The sequence below is a fragment of the Oncorhynchus gorbuscha genome, linkage group LG09 (assembly GCF_021184085.1).
Source record: "Oncorhynchus gorbuscha isolate QuinsamMale2020 ecotype Even-year linkage group LG09, OgorEven_v1.0, whole genome shotgun sequence".
Lineage (NCBI taxonomy): Eukaryota > Metazoa > Chordata > Actinopteri > Salmoniformes > Salmonidae > Oncorhynchus > Oncorhynchus gorbuscha.
In genome coordinates, this window is record NC_060181.1 from 88,730,825 (window position 1) to 88,754,605 (window position 23,781).

Sequence of the window (23,781 nt, forward strand, 5' to 3'; positions counted from 1 at the left end):
CACACTAGATCAAACCAAGCAAAACACATTGACATGCTTTAACAAATGGGAGCAACATTTTCTCCTACGTGATTTAACCATACAGTATACATGGTAGGCTATCCTGTAACAGACCTTTTGAATCAAACTCAGATGCATAACAAAATTGACATTCCCTGTCTCCGATGTTTAATTAGCTTGATATCAATTGAGCCTCATTGACAGGCAACCTTAAAAACCAATAAAAAGCATCGCATTGACTACAACACACAGGGAAATAACGTCATCATTACTTCGATAGCAATTTCAAGCTCCATTTCCTTCTTCCATCTTCCATGCATGAGAAGCCAGCCAGTCCATACAATCATGCCAGGGTTGTATTATTTAAGGCATGTAGTAATAGGAAACGTTTAAAAACATTTTGCAACACAAATCCATGTCGTCCCTCCCAGTTTCTGTCCATTTTCTTCTGTTTTCTTCTGTTGGAGCCAAATGAATACAACCCAGGTATGACTAAAGGAAACTTTACACGATGACGTACATTCCAGTTTACCAGTCTGCACTTTAACATATACACAAGGTCACGGCCTCCTGGTGTTTTACATCAACTAAGTGCATATCCAGATGTAGGAGAATAAATGGTCTGCTCTGCTCTTGAGGAGGAAGAGGAATGTTATATGTACTTGTGGCTCTATTGAAACACTAGGAGGAGAAATACAACGGTATTATTTTAGTTCATATGTTTTTACCTAAGAAAGTGAGAATAAATGTAAAAGAGTGAGAATAAATGTTTGGTATAAATGGAGATGTAAACAAAAGGGAGTTGTTCCTAATCCATGACCGGGTCTTTTATTTCTGACGCTGCCTATCTGTGAGGGCGCAAAGTCTTCCCTCATTTTCTCATGTCGAAACCAGGTTAGAAAGGAAGAAGAAGAAGAAGAAGAAGAAGAAGAAGAAGAAGAAGAAGAAGAAGAAGAAGAAGAAGAAGAAGAAGAAGAAGAAGAAGAAGAAGGAAATGGCTGCCGGTGTGGCCATGCTGTTGGGGGTAAGATGGAGGACAGGAGAAAAAAGGAGAGAAGTGGAACACAATATAAGTAAATATGGAGTGGGGAATGCACACGCCTTGTGGAAGATCTGATGAAGGATAAGATGGTGTACAGGGAAAAAAGGAGAAATGTGGAAGATGTTTTTAGTGAATATAGAATGGTGGATCACACAGAACGTTTGGAAGAGCATTAGGAGGAAATTGAATGTGATAAGTGTGAGGAGGAATTAACTGTGGTGGCAGGTGCAGTGAAGACTGCAGATGTTGAAAAAGATGATTCTGGCCCAGTGGGAGTGACATATCTGGAGAGAATTGATCCTTGCCTTCTGGTAGATTCTTACGTGGTGTCAGGTTGGGTGGAGAAGTGGTTTGGGACTGAGTTGGTGAAAGTAACTCGAAATGGACTCGTGAAGATATTTTGCCTTCCTTCTGTCCAAAGGGAGTAGGCACTCCTTTGCTCTGTGGAGCAGAGCACCGTTGAAAGGAGTGATAGCATTGGTGGCATTAACTTCAACTGAAGTTGAAGATTACCGGTGTCTATGACGCCTGCCATTTGGTGCAACGCGGTGGAGAGGATAGGGAAATTGAAAGGACACTGTCTGTCCTGCTAAGTTTTGATGCAGAGTGTTAACCTGACAAGGTATGAATTTTAAGTATGCTCTCTCTATGCTCTCTTTAATTCTCTCTCTCTTTCTCTCTCTCGGAGGACCATGCCTCAGGTCTACCTGGCCTGATGACTCCTTGCTGTCCCCAGTCCACCTGGCCATGCTGCTGCTCCAGTTTCAACTATTCAGCCTGTGGCTATGGAACCCTGACCTGTTCACCGGACGTGCTACCTGTCCCAAACCTGCTGTTTTCAACTCTCTAGAGACAGTAGGAGTGGCAGAGATACTCTGAATGATCGGCTATGAAAAGCCAACTGACATTTACTCCTGAGGTGCTGACCTGTTGCACCCTCAACAACCACTGTGATTATTATTATTTGACCCTGCTGGTCATCTATGAACATTTGAACATCTAAGCCCATGTTCTGTTATAATCTCCACCCGGCACAGCCAGAAGAGGACTGGCCACCCTGGCCATCCTAGGTTCTGGCCTTTCTAGGGAGTTTTTCATAGACACCGTGCTTCTACACCTGCATTGCTTGCTGTTTAGGGTTTTAGGCTGGGTTTCTTTACAGCACTTTGTGACATCAGCTGATGTAAGAAGGGCTTTATAAATACATTTGATTTATTTGACAAGGTCAAGTTAGAATGTGTAATTTATCCCGTGGGAGCTTTTGTCCCGAACCCATTACGGTGTTTTAAGTGCCAAGGTTATGGTCATGTTGCAGCAGTGTGTAGGAGGGAGATTGCTAAATGTGAGAAGTATGCAGGCGGGCATGAGACAAAGGAATGTGTAGTGTCGTTAGAAAAAGTTATGTGTGTGTTAGCTGTGGGGGTGCCCGTGATGTTGGAGATCGGAGGTGTCCAGTGAGAGAAAGACAGGTTGAGGTTGCCGGGATCAGAGTAGTATAGAAGGTGTCATATGCATAGGCAGTGAAGAGAGTAGTAGAGGAAGATGGGTCCAGGGCGAGAGATCCTGAGAGGATTCCTGCGTAGTAGGCCGAGTCCAATAGAGAGTGATTGGAATAATATGTGTTTCAGTAAGGTGGGTTTCTTAGCATTTATAGCCATGGTTGCCAATTGTACTCTAGAAATGAAATGTAAGTCATAGAAAATAGTGGCAGCTCAGAGAGGTAGTTGGGATTGCAAGATTTTACTGCAGAAGAATTGCAGTGGGGTGCTGAGCGGCAGTGTTCTGTCCTCCCAGGCCGTCGACTCGGTGTTGGACTAGGTAGGGTTAAGTAGTGGAATGGGGTGGTGGGTTTTTAATTAGGTTTCATTTGCAGGGCCGTTTTCCTTTTTATTTTTCCAAATGTTTTATTGTCCTATCACCAGGTATAATGGGAATGTATGGCGGCATCCACGTAACATTTGTTTGTGGACCAGTATAACACTACAGAAGAAGAAGAAGATCTGATGAAGGAGAAGATGGTGGACGGGAACAAAAGGAGAAACATGGAACAAGAAGAAGAAGAAGGATTAGAAAGGATACATACCGGTAGTTAATCATTTAAATAGCAAAAAGATTATATTTGCAATGTCACTAAGCAAAAAGCAAACAACCAAAATATCAATAACCATTACTATGTGTAAACATGATTTAGTCATGAGTTCAGTACCATTTGCATGATTTTGCGGACCCACAACTACAGTGTATGGTAATTAGCTAGCTAGCTGTTAGCAACACTAGTCAGCATAGGCTGCTACATGATCATTAGTTTGTTAGCTAGCCAGCCTAGCATGCTCTAGTCCAATGGAAAACAATGCAACCCTGCTGGCTAACAGCTAGCTAAATAACCAGTGGTGACAAAAGTGTAAGCAGGTTCCTATGAGATTCAAGGCTTTAATAAGTGCCATCGTGCAGATATACTGTAGCAAAGAAAGAATTGTGATCTGGTAGGTCCCTGAAAACTGAACAGAGAAATTGTGTCAGAGAAATTGTGGACTAATCCACAATGCATTTAGAGGTATTTTGTCGTATGCGTTTTTTATGCGATAGCAAGATAATGGAGATGATGAGATGCTAGCTACTTTAAAGTTTAAAACATGGTCGTTCATAGCTATGTGAATTTATGTGTACTGACTGCTATTAACTACAGCTAATAAAATATTGTTGCATTGCATGAGAGCTTCATCTATGTATGTGCCAGCATTTTCGGGTCTAATAGGACAATCTGTCCTGGTTGACATGTTGACACAACATCGGAGATGGTCTACCATCTTGGCAACACTGGTCCTGCCATGCATGTAAAGCTCGCTGGCATCCGCTTTGGTAACTGGTCTACCTTTGCCAGCTATATAACTAATAGCTTATCAAACTGTATTTTCTTTGCTACTACTACACGATGACACTTAGCATGCTAACCTTAGCTTGCTAGCTAATGACGATACTTTTGCAAAATTAAGCAAATAGTACTGAACTCATGAAAGAAAATCATGTTTTGACATTGTATTGGCTATTGGAGTTTTGGTTTTTGCTTAGTGACATTGTGAATATCATATTTTTGGCATTTAACTCCGATCAAACTAACTATGTATCTAATCTGGTTAAAGGCATAGAAAATGTCTGAAGTTCCGAATTCCTGTGAGATTCTTTTGAGAATTTGCGCACTCATCGATATGGAGCCTCATATATAAAAGACCCGGTCACAGATGAAGAGCCACTCCTTAAACAAAAATCTTTGTACATGTCTCTAACCTTACATAAGATAAACTACGTCTAATGATGAAATACGCATGTAAGGTCATTATCATTCTTTTTGGAGGGGTGGACCTGGTTTTGGTGGAAACCTATATATATGTCATGGGGAACATCCCTGGGCTCGTGAAGATATACTGCCACGACCTTTCATTTGACCACTAGGTGCGTTAACTAAATAATACCATATTACCTCGCAAGCCAATGAAAACATCCTTGCCTGGTTTTAACTTCTAATGCTAAATCTCTCTCTTCCCCCTTCTCTCCCTCCTTTCCATTCCCCCTCTGTTTGTTTGATAGTGCTGAAAGCTAGCAGATCTCATGCAGCTGGTTTGCCATGACACTGGCTTACATTTCAGCGTATTACTAAGTGCAGCCTAAGGCAAGGTAAAGATGTATGGTATAAATATTTACATCTTGCGCCTGGACGGCAGATTTGTGTATAGTGAATACTCTCAATACTTCTCAAAGTATCGCAAATAGGTTTGATTCATGTTGGAGAATAATACATTATTACTGCATCACAGCAACTAGGAATGAATTGGAATGCTTTTCTTGTTAGCTTGAAAATGAACCGTTGGCGATCTGACAAACACTCAAGGGAGGTAGAAAACACAGAAAGCTGTTTGCAAGAACAGCAACCTATCTGAGGGTGGGGGAGTGACATGGTTTTCACTTTAAAAGTCAAATGACCCCTTGATGTTTACGATGTCCTATATCTCTGTCAAACCTGGAGACAGAATCTAGAGCAGACACAACTCCAAATTGCACTCTTTAAAATACTAGCACACACTTGTTGTTTACTTGATTTTTGTGTTTAAACAATACTTGAACGGATTCTCTAATTGTAGTATCCTACATAGCATAAAGAAACAATATGAGACCTAAAAAACTCATGTTGAAACCTAGACTGCCAAAATAATTTAATAGAATTTCACGTTTTGGAGAAAATCGATTTCTAATCTAATTGTAGACAGAAAATCACAAACACAGTCGCTTTGAGTTCTGGGATGAGTGAGAGCTGTGGAACATTTCAAACTATGTTTCCTACTGACCTGATAGTGAAAGGTCAAAAAGCAATTTGACAGTTACATTCCAAACCGACTATTCCGCCATAGAGAATCGCCCCAAAGCAGGCGAGGACATTTATCTTTTTCTCTGTTGTTATGAAAAGTACAAAACAAAACTTTCCTGTAAAGTTTACATTCAATCATTCAATCAATGTTATCAACATCTGAACCAGGAATAAGAAACACCCACTGGGCTCAGACTGGTTGAATCAACATTGTTTTCATGGTATTTCAATTAAATGACTTTCAAACAAACTTGGAATAAACACTGAATTGACGTCTGTGCCCAATGGGCATTGTCTTGATGTGTTACTGGCAAATTTAGAACGAATGCTTGTCAAGTTGTCTCCAGTATGTTGCCTGCGGCTCCTCCCTTCGATGAGCAGCCATTACATATTTTCTGAATATGTCATCAGCAGCTGTGTCAGCTTCAGCAGTTCCAAAATGTCTGCTCTGAATTCAGAGTAGGGTGGACATTTTCCCATTAGGAAATAAGTATGTTCTTCACTTATTCTCATTTGACCTAATTAAATAACCAGCAGTACATCCTATTGATGCTGATGTATGACCTAAATGGTTCAGACCCCCCTTCAGACCTCTTAAATTTTTCCACATTTTGTTATGTTTACAGCCTTATTCAAAATGGATTAAATTGTTTTCTTTCCCTCGTCAATCTTCATACAATACCACATAATGACAAAGGAAAAAAGCATGTATTTTTTTTTGGCGCCAGGTTTCCTCCAGACGTGACGCTGTGATGTTCAATCTTGGTTTTATCATACCAGAGAATCCGTCTGGACACTCTACCATAAAGGCCTGATTGGTGGAGGGCTGCAGAAATGGTTGTCCTTAAATCTAGAAGGTTCTCCCATCTCCACGGAGGAACTCTAGAGCTCTGTCAGTGACCGTTGGGTTGTTGGTCACCTCCCTGACCAAGGCCCTTCTCCCCAATTGCTCAGTGTGGCCGGGCGGCCAACTCTAGAAAGAGTCTTGGTTGTTCAAAACTTCTTCCATTTAATAATGATGGAGGCCACTGTGTTCTTGGGGACCTTAAATACCACATAAATGCTTTGGTACACTTCCCCGGATCTCTGCCTCGACACAATCCTGTCTTGGAGCGCTACAGACAATTCCTTCGACCTCACGGCTTGTTTTTTCTCTGACATGCACTGTCAACTGTGGGACCTTATATAGACAGTTGTGTGACTTTCTAAATCATGTCCAATCAATTGAATTTACTACAGGTGGACTCCAATCAAGTTATAGATACATCCAAAGGATGATCACTGGAAACAGGATGCACCTCAGCTCAATTTCGAGTCTCAAAGCAATGGGTCTGAATACTTATGTAAATAAGATATTTCCGTTTAGTTTTTTTATGAATTTGGCAAAAATAAAAAAAACTGTTTTTCGCTTTGTCATTATGGGGTATTGTGTGTAGATTGCTGAGGAATTATATTTAATCAATTGTATAATAAGGCTGTAACGTAACAAAATGTGGATAAAGTCAAGAGGTTTGAATACTTTCCAAAGACACTGTACTTGCGTTTTCTCTGTCCACAGTCTCCATGTCTGCTCCCTGCAGAGACTGCACAAATTTAAACTGGCGAGCAGTGGATTATGGTCAATGTAGTTTATTACCACATTTTCTGCACTAATCTATGTAGAATATTGGCCTGTTGGAAACTACAACTCCCTACGACATCGCACAGTTCAGGCTTGATCTGATTTAGCTTTACAGAAACTGCACATCGAGGTCACAGAAAAAAAATGAAATAGAATTCAAATAATTGAACTGACATCTGTCAATTAGTTGTTTAAAAACCAAAAATAACTGACATTTCGATTAATCGCTCAGCATTACTTAATGGTATGCTTACAACAACTCAGTCAGTTCATATATGGGTGCCATAGAACATCTAAACAGAATGTTTGAACTCTAGAGTATAGATGCTAAGTTCTTGGTCTACTTAACACAGCTATACACTAAGTGGACAAAACATTAGGAACACCTAGTATTTCTGTGACTGACCAGGTGAATCCAGGTGAAAGCTATAATCCCTTATTGATGTCACCTTCAGTGTAGATGAATGGGAGAAGACAGGTTTAAAGAAGGATTTTTAAGCATTGAGACAATTGAGGCACGGACTGTATATGTCAGAGGGTGAGTGGGCAAAGCAGAAGATTTAAGTGCCATTGAATGGGGTATGGTAGTAGGTGCCAGGCGCACCGGTTTGAGTTTGTCAAGAACTGCAACGCTGCTTTGTTTTTCACGCTCAACACTTTTCCGTGTGAATCAAAAATGGTCCACCAGCCAAAGGACATCCAGTCAACTTGACACAACTGTAGGAAGCATTGGGCCAGCATCACTGTGGAATGCTTTCAACACCTTGTATAGTCCATGCCCCGATGAATTGAGGCTGTTCTGAGAGCAAAAGATGGTGCAACCCAATGTTAGGAAGGTGTTCCTAATGTTTTATACACTCAGTGTATGTCCTCTAACACATATCTGCAGTACAATGGCTCTGTTTACACAGTCATCCCAATTCTGATATTTCTTTCACTAATTGGTATTTTGACCAATCAGATCAGCTCTGAAAAAGACCTGACATGGACAGATATGATGTGATTGGCCAAAATACCAATTTGTGGAAAAAATATCCTAATTTGGCTTCATGTGTAAACGCAGCCAATGTGTCCTTGTACACAATATCCCTTAGAGACGCAGACCTAAAGTAAACGTTTCCTGTCTCTCTCCAAGGTTTGACAGGGGCATAAATGACCGTGGACATGAATAGCCCAACCCCAGAGACAAAACACCAAACTCTTCCAGAGGAAATACCACTGTGACAGGGCTTCCTGTGATGGAGATAGCCCAGCCTGTGAGGAGGGGACTGGGCTGAGAGAGATGAAACTTCCCTGGATGAAATGTATTACACAGAGCTAATCCACCACCCACCCACAAGCACCTTGATAACCTGCCAACCCAAATCACTGGATGACTGAAGACCTGAAGGGGAAACGACAGCATCAATATGTCTACAGTCAGACACAACAATTCAAACTAGTCATAGACTGTTCTCTCTGCTACCGCACGGCAAGCGGTTCCCGGAGCGCCAAGTCTAGGTCCAAAAGTCTCTTTAACAGCTTCTACCCCCAACCCATAAGACTGTTGAACAGACAATCAAATGGCCACCCAGACAGTTTACATTGACCCCCTTTTTTCACACTGCTGTTACTCACTGTTTATTATCTATGCCTAGTCACTTTACCCCTACCTACATGTACATATGACCTCAAATACCTCAACTAACCCGTACCCCCCGCACATTGACACAGTACCGGTACCCCTTGGATATAGCCTCCTAATTGTAATTTTATGCGTCACTTTTTGTTTTCTTTCGTTTATTTAGCAAATATTTTCTTGCTATGCGTTATTGGTTAAGGGGCTTGTTGTGTTCGGCGCATGTGAGAAATAAAATGTAATTTGATCTGATATCAACTTCTTTAGTTCCCTCACTGAGTCTGTGTGGGTAAATAAAGATGTAATAATAAAGACCCTGTATGGCTGTGTTGATGTTATGGTCACTAAAAGTATTCGCAATGGCAATTAGAAGGCAATTAAATTGTTCCCAACAGAAAACAACATGTGGATCCACTTTGAGCTCACATTTACAGCATGCGTCCAAAATATGTACTTAATAATACTTCACTCACTCAGGCTTTTTTCTTCTCGGTAAATTACAGCTTTCAAGATGTTTGATCCCTGAATATAGCCATCAATCTTTGTTATTAATGGCTGTTGTATAGGTTAATACCGTATGTATACATGTCATGTTCTAAATGTCATCTAATGTCATCTAATATGGAATATGTCACATCCAATGTGGAATATGTCACATCTAATGTGGAATAGGTCACATCTAATGTGGAATAGGTCACATCTAATGTGGAATAGGTCACATCTAATGTGGAATATGTCAAATCTAATGTGGAATAGGTCAAATCTAATGTGGAATAGGTCACATCTAATGTGGAATATGTCACATCTAATGTGGAATATGTCACATCTAATGTGTCATATGTCAAATCTAATGTGGAATATGTCACATCTAATGTGGAATAGGTCACATCTAATGTGGAATAGGTCACATCTCATGTGGAATATGTCACATCTAATGTGGAATAGGTCACATCTCATGTGGAATATGTCACATCTAATGTGGAATAGGTCACATCTAATGTGGAATAGGTCACATCTCATGTGGAATATGTCACATCTAATGTGGAATATGTCACATCTAATGTGGAATAGGTCACATCTAATGTGGAATATGTCACATCTAATGTGGAATAGGTCACATCTAATGTGGAATAGGTCACATCTAATGTGCAATATGTCACATCTAATGTGGAATAGGTCACATCTAATGTGGAATATGTCACATCTAATGTGGAATAGGTCACATCCAATGTGGAATATGTCATGTTCTAAATGTCATCTAATGTCATCTAATATGGAATATGTCACATCCAATGTGGAATATGTCACATCTAATGTGGAATAGGTCACATCTAATGTGGAATAGGTCACATCTAATGTGGAATATGTCACATCTAATGTGGAATAGGTCACATCTCATGTGGAATATGTCACATCTCATGTGGAATAGGTCACATCTAATGTGGAATAGGTCACATCTAATGTGGAATATGTCACATCTAATGTGGAATAGGTCATATCTAATGTGGAATATGTCACATCTAATGTGTCATATGTCACATCTCATGTGTCATATGTCACATCTCATGTGGAATATGTCACATCTAATGTGGAATAGGTCACATCTCATGTGGAATATGTCACATCTAATGTGGAATATGTCACATCTAATGTGTCATATGTCACATCTCATGTGTCATATGTCACATCTCATGTGGAATAGGTCACATCTAATGTGGAATAGGTCACATCTCATGTGGAATATGTCACATCTAATGTGGAATATGTCACATCTAATGTGGAATAGGTCACATCTAATGTGGAATATGTCACATCTAATGTGGAATAGGTCACATCTAATGTGGAATAGGTCACATCTAATGTGGAATAGGTCACATCTAATGTGGAATATGTCACATCTAATGTGGAATAGGTCACATCTCATGTGGAATATGTCACATCTAATGTGGAATATGTCACATCTCATGTGGAATATGTCACATCTCATGTGGAATATGTCACATAGGCCTAACCTGACATCTCTGTATAAGAAATGCAACACTCTGAGGTTTTCAAATTGTCTTTTCATTCAAACGTACCCGTTAGCAGCCCAGTTCCTTCAAATCATAGAAACTCTGGTGAAATCATCCAATTTAGTTTCCTGGTACCCATGACTCAAACATTTCACTGGTCAGACGTTGACATTGGTCTGGTTTACTGTGTAGTCTGCTTGTTGGCGTGGGAATGGACATCTGGTGGGTGACTGTCTGACACACAGTCCTACATTGTGCTGAAAGAATGCACTCATTTTCAGGATGGTTTATTTCCATGGAGGATTTCTTTATGGCCCATGACACAGTCCAGCAGGAATGACCCTGATTCATATTGGCAGCATGCTGAACTGCATGGTTTTGCAGATTCTAAATTCCCTCCTCTCAACATCTTAACGTCTTTAAAGAACCCTCGTACACCATTTTACCAGAGAATCAACTCGTGTGTATGTCTCTCTCTGTGTGTGTGTGTGTGTGTGTGTGTGTGTGTGTGTGTGCGTGTGTGTGTGTGTGTGTGTGTGTGTGTGTGTGTGTGTGTGTGTGTGTGTGTGTGTGTGTGTGTGTGTGTGTGTGTGTGTGTGTGTGTGTGTGTGTGTGTGTGTGTGTGTGTGTGTGTGTGTGTGTGTGTGTGTGTGTGTGTGTGTGTGTGTGTACATGCAGGTGTCATTACAGCATCCATGACTATGTACATGAGGTACATGAGGTAGTACAATGTAGTAATGGTTAATCATGCAACAAATCCATTGTATAGTAATGAGGACCAGAAATGCATATAACATCTATTTTTTTCATCACATCTGATACAATCTACACTTCACAGCAATCGGAGCTTGACTTGGATCTGCTTTGCTGACCATGTAAGTGTAATTGCGAGGGACATTGAGAGAGACGGTCATACTAGGAACTGTCAGAGAAGTATTCTGCACTGTTACCGTTGGACCCATACGTAGAATGTATGCACACATGACTGTAAGTCGCTTTGGATAAAAGCGTCTGCTAAATGGCATATATTATTATTATTATAAAGGTTAAATAAATCAAAAATATTTAAGAATAAAAATATAACGAGTACTTTTGGGTGTCAGGGAACATTATTGTGTAAAAAGTACATATTTTCTGTAGAAATGTAGTGGAGTAAAAGTAAAAGTTGTCCAATATATAAATAATAAAGTAAAGTACAGATACACAAAAAACTACATAGGTAGAACTTTAAAGTATTTTTACTTAAGTATTTTACACCACTGGTAGTATTATAGTGGACACAGTACAGCAGCTATTCAAGGCTTGACTCAAGTCCAAGGAATTCTCTGAACCGGAATTCCAAACCACCAGAAACATCCATTAGGCAGATCTGTTCTGGGATTTGACCAGGAAGTCTAGAATCATGCATGCTGTTGTTTATAAATGCAGTGACTCTCAAAGTCATGCAAACACAGTTTACAGTTAATGTTCACAATAACAAAATAGCCAACATAAAAGTGCTTCAGAGAAAATGAGAGGTTCTAGGGTAATCTTGAAAGGGTCATATATTTCCCATGCTACCTGCCATTGGAACCCTTTTCACTTGAGCTTGTAATCTTTCACCTGTGACCTTTCACCTGTGACCTTTCACCTGTCATAAACTAAGGAAAACAGACAAGCAACTGGCCTCCTATTTAAAGATTTTCTTTAAGTAGTTGAACGTAGTTGTTAAAGCCAATAACATCAATACTTAAATGTTAAGCGAACATGGTGGACAAGCTGAGTTTGAAAGGAGCTAACACATACTATACTAACACATACTATACTAACACATACTACACTAACACATACTATACTAACACATACTATACAAACACATACTATACTAACATATACTATACTAACACATACTATACTAACACATACTATACTAACACATACTATACTAACATATACTATACTAACACATACTATACTAACACATACTATACTAACACATACTATACTAACACATACTATACTATACTAACACATACTATACTAACACATACTATACTAACATATACTGTACTAACACATACTATACTAACACATACTGTACTAACACATACTATACTAACACATACTACGAACACATACTGTACACATACTGTACTAACACATACTGTACTAACACATACTATACTAACACATACTTTATCTGAACATCTGAATAATACTAAACTAACATATACTACATGCTTCCATTCCTTTACTAACACATACTCATGTCCCTGACTAACATACTATACTAACCAACTGAACCACATGCTGTCCTTCCGGGTACTGTATTTGCTCTGCTGCTAGGACATTGTGGGCTAGAGAAGGACCAGCAGAGGAGACACACGAGAGAAGGACCAGCTATCGTCAAGGAATCAACCTCTAACCCACGTCAGCTGTCAATCAAGTTTCCTACACGACAAGAATATGGAACCTAAACATGACCACCATGACCATTGACACCCACTAGTCATTGCAGGCAGCAACCATAGACCTAAACCACAGAGTAAAGCCTAGAATTTAGGTTTGCGAAGGCTGCTTGTAGTCAAACATCAGGCAGCACATGGCCCACAGACGGCACAGTACAGACAAGCAGCTATAGGAAACCACTTCTGACATCATGCTGTACACTCAGTATCCAACAAGTATAATTTAATATCAACAAGGTTTCATAATTGCATTTATCAATTCAGGAAAGTATCTGTTTAGTTGTGTCGCAGACCTGGGTTCAAATAGTGTCTAAAATATTTGACACTCTGGGCAGGATTTGCACTTTTGGGACTATTCCATTGGTTCCATTATGCCAGGCAAGCACAACCAAGTACAACTAATGTATTTGGGAAAAAAAATACTATATGAACCCAGGTATGTGGTGCTGACTCACGTTCAAGACAACTTGGAACTCAAAACTCTCAAATATCCGACTTAGTAACTGGTTGTAGAAAGATGAGGTCTGAATTTCCCACTTGGAAAGTATCAGAATCAACCACTAGGAAGTTGTATGAAAAAAAGCGTACGCACATTTTTACTTGAAGGTTCAGAGGTTCCGATTAGTTTTGAACACATTGAGCCCGCGTAGGAGAACCTATCCTAATGTGACATAGCATGTCATGAATTTGGAGGATCTAAACCAATTACACCAGTCTTTGAAATGGTCACCAGGGGACAGATAGAGAACATGCTCGGAGGAAGAGAACAGTATATTTAAGACTGCCAACCTCCAGCGGATCAACTCCAGAGGGCAGACGTCCTTCTTGATCTCCTCCGACAAAATACAACCAGCTGTATAAACATTCAAAACCTGCAAAGACAACTCAAAACAACAGATGCACACCGTTCGCCAGCAAGTCTGCGTTTGTGTTCTTGAACAAGGCACACGCTTAACAGACCATCTCGTCATCATCTACATTTCCTAAAACTGGACAGGTTGTTGAGTTACTCACAAAGCTGATTGAAAAGGAAGTGCCACTCAGAGCTGACTGAGAAGGAAGTGCCACTCAGAGCTGACGCAACATGTGAGAGAGCTTTCAAAAATGATATTTTTTACTTTCAAACCATGGAGTCTTGAGGGTGGAAAGAGGAGAGGGGGCTCCATCCCTCAGGCGTCCCACAGCCCCAGGCCCCAAGCCGTACCCTGACCTACCGCGTCTTACAGCTCTATAACTTCACCCCCCAGCCTCCCTCCCTCCTTTCGGCTAAGACTTGTTTTAATATTTTCCAAATACTGCCAAAGCAACTATTTTAACATCTGGAGATCACCCCCCCTCCACTCCCCTGTTTGCTGATGCTGTCATTTGGTAGTTCCCATGGAGCGGCCTCATTGGCACGAGCTGCATTAAACATCTATAATCTCGATCCATTTGGTAGTTCCCATGGAGCGGCCTCATGGGCACGAGCTGCATTAAACATCTATAATCTCCATCCATTTGATAGTTCCCATGGAGCGGCCTCATGGGCACGAGCTGCATTAAACATCTATAATCTCCATCCATTTGGTAGTTCCCATGGAGCGGCCTCATGGGCAAGAGCTGTATTAAAAATCTATCATTTCCAATGAGTCCTGCATATTCAAAGCCATGGGCTATCACGCCAGGCAGTTGATAAAACATGGATGTCTGGTACTCTGGTTGAGGTGTAATCCAACCCAAAGCACAATCTGGATTTCTTCTGGTCCGTAATCAAGTCATAGCGCAAAAATGCAGCACATGGTTCCAATCAGTCCCACGTCTGGTGGACTTCATGTGTTTGGACATTAGCTTTTGGGGAAAAAACAGCCCATTTCTTGTGATGTAAGTAACTGATGTGGCAGCAACAACTGGAACCAATTTGCGAGACAAAGTGACCTAATATATGTAGGTTTGTTGATTCAGAATAACAGCTTTGTTTGCCTCTTGCACATTACCCACAGAGAGAGAGAGAGAGAGAGAGAGAGAGAGAGAGAGAGAGAGAGAGAGAGAGAGAGAGAGAGAGAGAGAGAGAGAGAGAGAGAGAGAGAGAGAGAGAGAGAGAGAGAGAGAGAGAGAAAGTCATCAGTCTGGCATTTGTCTTCAATAAATACCAAAACGTTTATTAAAAACACCTAAGACCAAAATCTAATATAAACACATGTATAAGTAAGTAGAAAGAACACATGCTCCACAAAGATTAAATGGTCTAGTTTCTTTGATGTACAGTGTTGTGGCCATCTTTGAAGATGTTTTACAGGCGTGTCAGTCTGCCCGTTGGGAGGGGGAGTGTTCACACACTAACATGTTTTGCATGGTTTCTCACTGGTCCACTGCTGGGCAAGAACCACTACAGTGATCCATGGTATTATGAGGGGTACATGGAGGGGTATTATGTAACATGTTCTGCATGGTTTCTCACTGGTCCACTGCTGGGCAAGAACCACTACAGTGATCCATGGTATTATGAGGGGTACATGGAGGGGTATTATGTAACATGTTCTGCATGGTTTCTCACTGGTCCACTGCTGGGCAAGAACCACTACAGTGATCCATGGTATTATGAGGGGTACATGGAGGGGTATTATGTAACATGTTCTGCATGGTTTCTCACTGGTCCACTGCTGGGCAGTTTGACGTCACTTATTAGGCCTCTTTTGATGGTATATGGAGGGGTATTATGAGGGGTCTATGGAGGGGTGTTATGTAACATGGGATTTATGCATGGTTTCTCACTGGTCCACTGGATGGGCAGTTTGAGGGGTCTATGGAGGGGTGTTTTGGATGGGTGTTATGGAGGGGGGTATTATGAGGGGTCTATGGAGGGGTGTTATGAGGGGTATATGGATGGGATTTATGAGGGGTCTATGGAGGGGTGTTATGAGGGGTAATATGGAGGGGTATTATGAGGGGTATATGGAGGGGTGTTATTATGGAGGGGTATATATCTATGGAGGGAATATGGAGGGGGGTGGATTGTTATGAGGGGTATATGGATGGGTATGGAGGGGGGTACTATGGGGGTATTATGAGGGAATATGGAGGGGTATTATGAGGGGTATATGGATGGGATTTATGAGGGGTCTATGGAGGATGGCTGTTATGAGGGGTATATGGAGGGGTATTATGAGGGGAATATGGAGGGGTATTATGGGGGGTATTATGAGGGAATATGGAGGGGTATTATGAGGGTTATTATGAGGGGAATATGGAGGGGTATTATGAGGGGTACATGGAGGGGTATATGGATGGGTGTTATGAGGGGTACATGGAAGCGGATTATGAGCGGTATTATGAGGGGTATATAGAGGCGTATTATGAGGGGTTTATAGAGGGGTATAAATGAGGGGTATTTGGAGGGGTATTATGAGGGGCATTATGAAGGGTACGTGGAAGGGTATTTTGAGGGGTATATGGAGGGCTGTTATGAGGGATACATGGAGGGGTATTTGGAGGGGTATTATGAGGGGAACATGGAAGGGTATTGTGAATATGAGGGGTATTATGGGGGGTATATAGATGGGTATTATGAGGAGTACATGGAAGGGTATTATGAGGGATATATAGAGGGGTGTTATGAGGGATATATGGAGGGGTATTATGAGGGGTACGGGGGTATTATGAGGGGTACATGGAGGGGTATTATGAGGGGTACATGGAGGGGTTATTATGGGGGGTATTATGAGGGGTACATGGAGGGGTATTATGGGGGGTATTATGAGGTGTACATGGAAGATTTTCATGGGGGGTATTATGAGGAGTATTTGGAGGGGTATTTTGTGGGGTACTATGAAGGGTACATGGAGAAGTATATGTTGGGTTAAATGCAGGGGTATTATGAGGGGTATATCGAGGGTTACTATGCTGGTACATGGAAGGGTATTTTTGGGCTATTTGGAGGGGTATTATGAGGGGTACATGGAGAGATATTATGAGGGGTATATGGAAGGGTTTTATCACAGGTATATGGGAGGGTATTATGAGGGCAATATAGAGGGGTATTATGAGGGGTATATGGAAGGGTATTATGAGGGGTACATGGAATGGTATTATGAGGGGTATATGGAGGGGTATTATGAGGGGTATTATGAGGGGTACATGGAAGGGTATTATGATGGGTATATAGAGTGGTATCATGAGGGGTATATTGAGGGGGTATTATGAGGGGTACATGGAAGGGTATTATGAGGGGAATATGGAAGGTTATTATGAGGGGTATTATGGGGGGGTATATTGTGGGGTTCCTTTGAGGGTTATTATGAATGGTACATGGAGGGGTATTATGAGGGGTATAAGGCAGGGTACATGGAAGTGTATTATGAGGGGTACATTGAGAGGTATGTGGTGGGGTACATGGAAGGATATTTTGAAAACACAGTATAAGTGAAAGGATAAATGAAAGGCCCCCCAATCTTCCACTAACAAATATATTATTTTATTATTTAGGTATGTTTTGGGTTGGAACTCCGAACTTCTTGCATTTCATCACATTATGCCATGAGGAACTTTGGCTACAGAACTGCCATTTATTACTGATCTCTACAGCTTCCGTCCAAAAACAAATCCTCTGAAATGACATCATATTCCCCCCATCCCCCATGGCAATTTTGCCTATGTTCACAAACTTGCTTGTTACAACTTGCACACTACATACTTTTATTATGCAGTGAAGACCTACCTATGTCAGAAAAATGATTGTGTTTTGTTTGTATGTGTTAGTTCAAAGCTTAGACCTCTCGTTTGTCATCCGCAAGTCTATCAAGAATTTGAGACCATTGCGCAAGCACACTTCCAACACATGTGTACACATATGAGATTAATTTAAAACTGTTCAAAAAAGGATTTCAAACATTTGCTCTAAACATGTTTCCAGTCTTCAAAAGTTAATCTTGAACTCTCCCGTTCAGAAATCTAACCAGTTTTGAAAAATATCTTTAATACCCTCCACAATGTTTTCTTCTTCATGGTTACAGTCTCTATTTTCTAGAACAGATAAATATTACTGTTGTGTTCCAACTTCTCTGAGACAGAATGTCTGTTTGCAATTCCTCACTTTAATCAACATTCAACCACACTCCATTATAAGTCGCCATCTTCCATATAAAAATCTCAATTAAATCCAGTTACACTGCTTATTATAGATGAGGGCATAGAGGGCGATATATGATTACTATGCTGAAAACATATCTTGGAGTATTATTCTACAATGCATTTACCCTTTTCAAAAACAGCTTTTTCAATTGTGCAAAATAACATATTGAATCATTGGAGGTCTCTAGAGTTTTACTCAGCAGCACATCAGCCTATTCAGAAGCTGGTCTCTGTCACCACATTACATACTCCACTTTTCATAACATTTAAATCTAATTGCAAATCGAAAGTCTCGTTCTGATTCAACCAAGTTTGATGGGTTCTTGAAATGACAAAGTTCTAAATACAGGGATTTGTTGCTGCTATTCTAAGGACTAATAAACACTTTGGAAAAATAGGATGGCCTTTCTACTCACAATGACATAAAGTGGCTAAAACCTCAACTGTACCCCATACTTAACTCAACATAACCATTCAATGATAACCATACCCTAAAACATTTCTCAAAAGCAGAGTTGACTCGTTTTTCACTTAGTTGCGGGAATTTGAGAACTTTTCCGCTGCTTTGACAGGATTGAATTAGAATGTTCTTCTCCCTAGGTTGGCATCATTAATGTTCTGTGGGAACATGAGTTCAAGTTCTCTGTGCCTCGTTTCATGTGGACAAATGTGATAACCTTGGCCTCCACCCTGAGCAGAGACCAGACAGGGAAACGACTAGTGGGACTAGTACTCTGAAATCCAATAGAATGTAAGGGACATAACTTTCATCTGGGGGGGGGGGGGGGGGGATTCGTCACCAGTCGTCCATTTTGAAGAGGCATTAGATCAGGGTCCCTACATAAAACATGTTGTCTTTCGAGAATATTAGGTTTAGGTCCTCCTCTGGTCAGGCTTTGTAGATGAACACCTATTCTTATAATGCCTAAAGTAGTCCCATGTTTTCCTGGAAGATATGCCTCTATTGTAACAGTATTGTCATAATGGTAATGAACTCAACATAAAATGTGCAGACATGTTGGACATGATTACGCTTCATACATGCTCAGATGTGAGAGGCTTCTGTTCATTTCACCACAAGGGGGAAACAAACTCCAATCGAGCCTTTAGCTAGAAGTAAAAAAGATTGACTTGACAGCACACTAAAATCAGGGGCCACTCAAGGGCCACAAAGGTACTTTCAGTAGCCTGTTTTATGTATTTTGCTCTCATGACATCATACAAAAATCTGTAAAAGAAGACATGACATCACTAAAACAATAACACTCAAGTGTTTCAGCTTTGGGTTTTAAGTGTTGGCTACCTAGTCTGTATAGGCTGCCTATACACTCTTAGGAAAAAAAAGGTGCTATCTAGAACCTAAATAGGTTCCTTGGCTGTCCCCATAGGGGAACCCTTTGTATAACCCTATTGGTTCCCGCTAGAACCCTTTTGGTTCCCTTTTGAGTTCCATGTAGAACCATTTGCACAGAGGATTCAACATGGAACCCAAAAAAGTTCTACCTGGAACCAAAGAGGGTTCTCCATGGGGACAGCCGAAGAACCCTTTTGAACCCTTTTTTTCGAAGAGCATAGAGAGCTCTAATGACTCAGTGAATCCAACACCATTTGCCCCTTATCTGGCTCCTCTCCTCACATCTGCCCTGCATTAGAATGCAAGCTGTGTTCCCTCCAAGACGTGTGGTGTTGAAATAGTCTCGGCAGATGTAGAATACAGAGGAAAAAACATCTGCTTGTTGGTGACGAGAGGTGAGGAATAAAGTTAGTCCTGAGGCACTCCCTTTCTCTCACAGAGCTTTCACCTGACACCTTAGAGGAACATGTAACATCATTGGCATTTCACTAACATATGTTCATACAGGAAACTACAGAATCTTACTGAGAGTTTATTTTCCCATTTAGGATAATCCACACTATGAAGTTACTCTCACCTCTTTTCAACCTTTCCAAAGTTGGAACGAATCTCAGAGAGCCTACCGGCTGAGGTCTGTCCCAATCACCCTTTAAACAAATCTATCTTGCGTGTTCCATGTCGTCACTCTGTCCTCAGCTGCTATCCATTAGAATGCAAAAAAAAGAAAAACCCCAAACAAGGTAACGGTGCACTTCATATTGCCTTGCTATTTACTTTGGCAAAAACAGATCCGTCGTAATAAAGAAACTAATTGTTATCTGTACGTCCAACACTTCTCATTAGCAGAACACTTCAGAACTACCATAACTAAGTAAATCCAACTACTTGAAACAAATGAAGCTCTTCACAGATAAGTGTAAAAATTCAACACCAGAGAAGTCCTAGTCCAACAAGCTCATGTTAAAAGTTCAACTCTGCGTGCAACCAGCACCCACACTCTTAACGCTATACCAATCAACTTTAATTAAGTAAGCATTAATATAAACAAGCAGTGAGGTACTTACCACTGTTTCCATCCTGGCATTTCACAAACAAAACTTGAGTCACAGAGACAACCAGAAAAAGGCAAATCCTTGAATACACAAAGCTCATCATGTCTATAGGAAAGACATGGGCTCTCCTTGTGCGCAAAGTGAGGTGAAAATGTACAGGGTATCACTGTACCATGTACACAGAGAACACTACCAGTAAAGCAGCGAGTAAGACAGACCCAACCCAGACTGCACCAGTGCTTTTTTTGTGGGGAAGAGTTAAAGCTTTAAATGAGAAGAACGCTGGCAACCCTAATTTTCCTCCCCCTCTTGTCAGCCCTCTCTCATAACCATCCACTCACAGGCATTTGGGGTTTTGTGAAAACTACACCCTTGTTTACAAGTTCCCATTATTCTACTGATTCTTGTGTGTTACTTTTTGTTCTCAGTCTAAAACAATTGAGATCAGAATTAGAGCAACGATAGGAAGAAACAGATAAGAAAAGCTTTGTTTGTCACTGATTTGATTTACCCCACCCCCTCCCTGGACTGGTTGCTAAGCAGGTCTGTTGAAGTACTGTTTTATGGGTTGAAAGGCAACTTTTTTATTAGAAGAATAAGAATACATTTTATGGCCCAAAGTCTCTGTGGAAAGGTGATGGGGAACCTGAACTGCTGGTGTGGTTGAAGTTGGAAGTGAGATTTCTAGATTTTTTTGGGGGGGGGGCAGATCTATAAGTGATAAATCAATGTATTAATGATTAATTATTATTCATGTATTAATTAATTATTTATTTCCATATTTGTTCTTTATCATGATGATTGCGAACATACTCTGATGTACAACAACAACATTGGGAAGTATTACACTGGAGAGACAAAGCATCATTGGGATTATGGGTTGATAACGGCAGCCATGTTGGTAAGAACAACCAGGTTGAAATGTTAGCCAGGACTCAATCGTTTAAGTAACCATCCAGTGAAAATCTCACTTGTAAATATTTGTATTCTGTTATGAATTCTCAGTTGTTAGAGCAGCTCAGTTGGTAGAACATGGCTCTTGCATTGCCAGGATAGTGGTTACAAATCCCCATCACCACCCACCCTTACTAAAAAAAGATATGCATGACAGTAAGTCGCATATGTTACAGTATTATACACTGAACAAAAATATAAATGCAACAACTCAAACTATTTTACTGAGTTACATTTCATATAAGGAAATTCATTAGGCCCTATAAATTTCACATGACTGGGAATACAGATTTGCATCTGTTGGTCACAGATACCTTTAAAAAAGTTAGGGGCGTGGATCAGAAAACCAGTCAGTATCTTGAGAAATAGAGCCGAGCATTATTATGCTGAAACATGAGGTGAAGGCAGTAGAATAATGGCACGACAATGGGCCACAGGAACTCATCGCAGCATCGCTGTGCATTCAAATTGCCATTGATTAAATGCAATTGTGTTCCTTGTCCGTAGCTTATGCCTGCCATACCATTACCCCACCGCCACCATGGGGCACCCAAAAAACGCCATACTGCCTGGTACAGTTGAAACCGGTAATCATCCGTAAAGAGTAGATGGTCCTTCTGTAGCTCAGTTGATAGAGCATGGCGCTTGTAACGCCAGGGTAGTGGGTTCGATCCCCGGGACCACCCATACGTAGAATGTATGCACACATGACTGTAAGTCGCTTTGGATAAAAGCGTCTGCTAAATGGCATATATTATTATAGCACACTTCTCCAGCATGCCAGTGGTCAGCAAAGGTGCCCACTGAAGTCAGATACGACTCCAAACTGCAGTCAGTTTAATACTCTGAGGGCAATTTTGAGACTGATCTTTGTCTATTCCAATTTGTAAGTCGCTCTGGATAAGAGCGTCTGCTAAATGACTTAAATGTAATGTAAATGTAATGAGCAGGCAGATGAGCTTCCCTGAGACGGTTTCTGACAGTTTGTGCAGAAATTCTTTGGTTGTGAAAACCGACAGATTCATTATCTGTTCAGGTGGTTGGTCTTAGACAATCCCGCAGGTGAAGAAGCCAGATGTGGTGGGCTTGGGCTTGCGTGGTTACATGTGGTCTGCGGTTGTGAGGCTGTTTGGAAATGAACATTATCTTCTATGGCAACAGCTCTGGTGGACATTCGTGTAGTCAGAATCCCAATTGCACGCTCCCTCAAAACTTGAGACATCTGTGGCATTGTGCTGTGTGTCAAAACTGCACATTTTAGAGTGGCCTTTTATTGTCCCAAGCACAAATCAAATCAAATGTTATTGGTCACATGCACATGGTTAGCAGATGTTATTGCGAGTGTAGCGAAATGCTTGTGCTTCTATATCCGACAGTGCAGCAATATCTAACATGTAATCTGACAATTCCACAACAACGACCTAATACACACACATCTAAGTAAAGGAATGGATTAAGAATATATACATAAATATATGGATGAGCAATGACAGAGCGGCATAGACAAGATGCAATAGATGGTATAAAATACAATATAAACAAATGAGATAAGTGATGCAAGATACGTAAACGTTATTAAAGTGGCATTATTAAAGTGACTAGTTGTCACACTCTGACCTTAGAGATCCTTTTTATGTCTCTATTTTGGTTTGGTCAGGGAGTGAGTTTGGGTGGGCATTCTATGTTTTGTGTTCTATGTTTTCTATTTCTTTGTGTTTGGCCGGGTATGGTTCTCAATTAGGGACAGCTGTCTATCGTTGTCTCTGATTGGGAACCATACTTAGGCGCCATTTTTTCCCACCTGTGTTTGTTGGAGGTTGCCTCTGTTTAGAGCACTTTGCTTTTAAGCTTCATGGTTTGGTTTTGTAGGGTTTGGTGTCATTTTGATTAAAATAAAGAATGAACGCTAACCACGCTGCACCTTGGTTCTCTCCTTTCATCAACTGTGACACTAGTGATCCCATTATTAAAGTAGCCAATGATTTCAAGTCTGTATGTAGGCAGCAGCCACTCTGTGTTAGTGATGGCTGTTTAACAGTCTGATGGTCTTGAGATTGAAAAACAGCTTCTGTCTCTCAGTCCCAGCATTGATGCAGCTGTACTGACTTCGCCTTTTGGATGATAGCGGGGTGTTGTCCTTTATGATCTTTCTGGCCTTCCTGTGTCATCGGGTGGTGTAGGTGTCCTGGAGGGCAGATACTTTGCTGGAGAGCCT

The 23,781-nt window shown here is 40.8% G+C and overlaps 1 protein-coding gene across 1 annotated transcript in view; it reads right to left on the reverse strand.

Annotated features, from left to right (window-relative positions):
* LOC124044240 (collagen alpha-2(V) chain-like) overlaps positions 1–20,872 on the reverse strand; it is a 57,734-nt gene extending 36,862 nt beyond the window's left edge. The window contains exon 1 of the mRNA XM_046363847.1: positions 20,625–20,872. Coding sequence (XP_046219803.1) covers positions 20,625–20,715 — 91 coding nt within the window. The 5' untranslated portion in view covers positions 20,716–20,872. The remainder of the gene's footprint in view (positions 1–20,624) is intronic.
* Between the last annotated feature and the right edge of the window lie 2,909 nt (positions 20,873–23,781).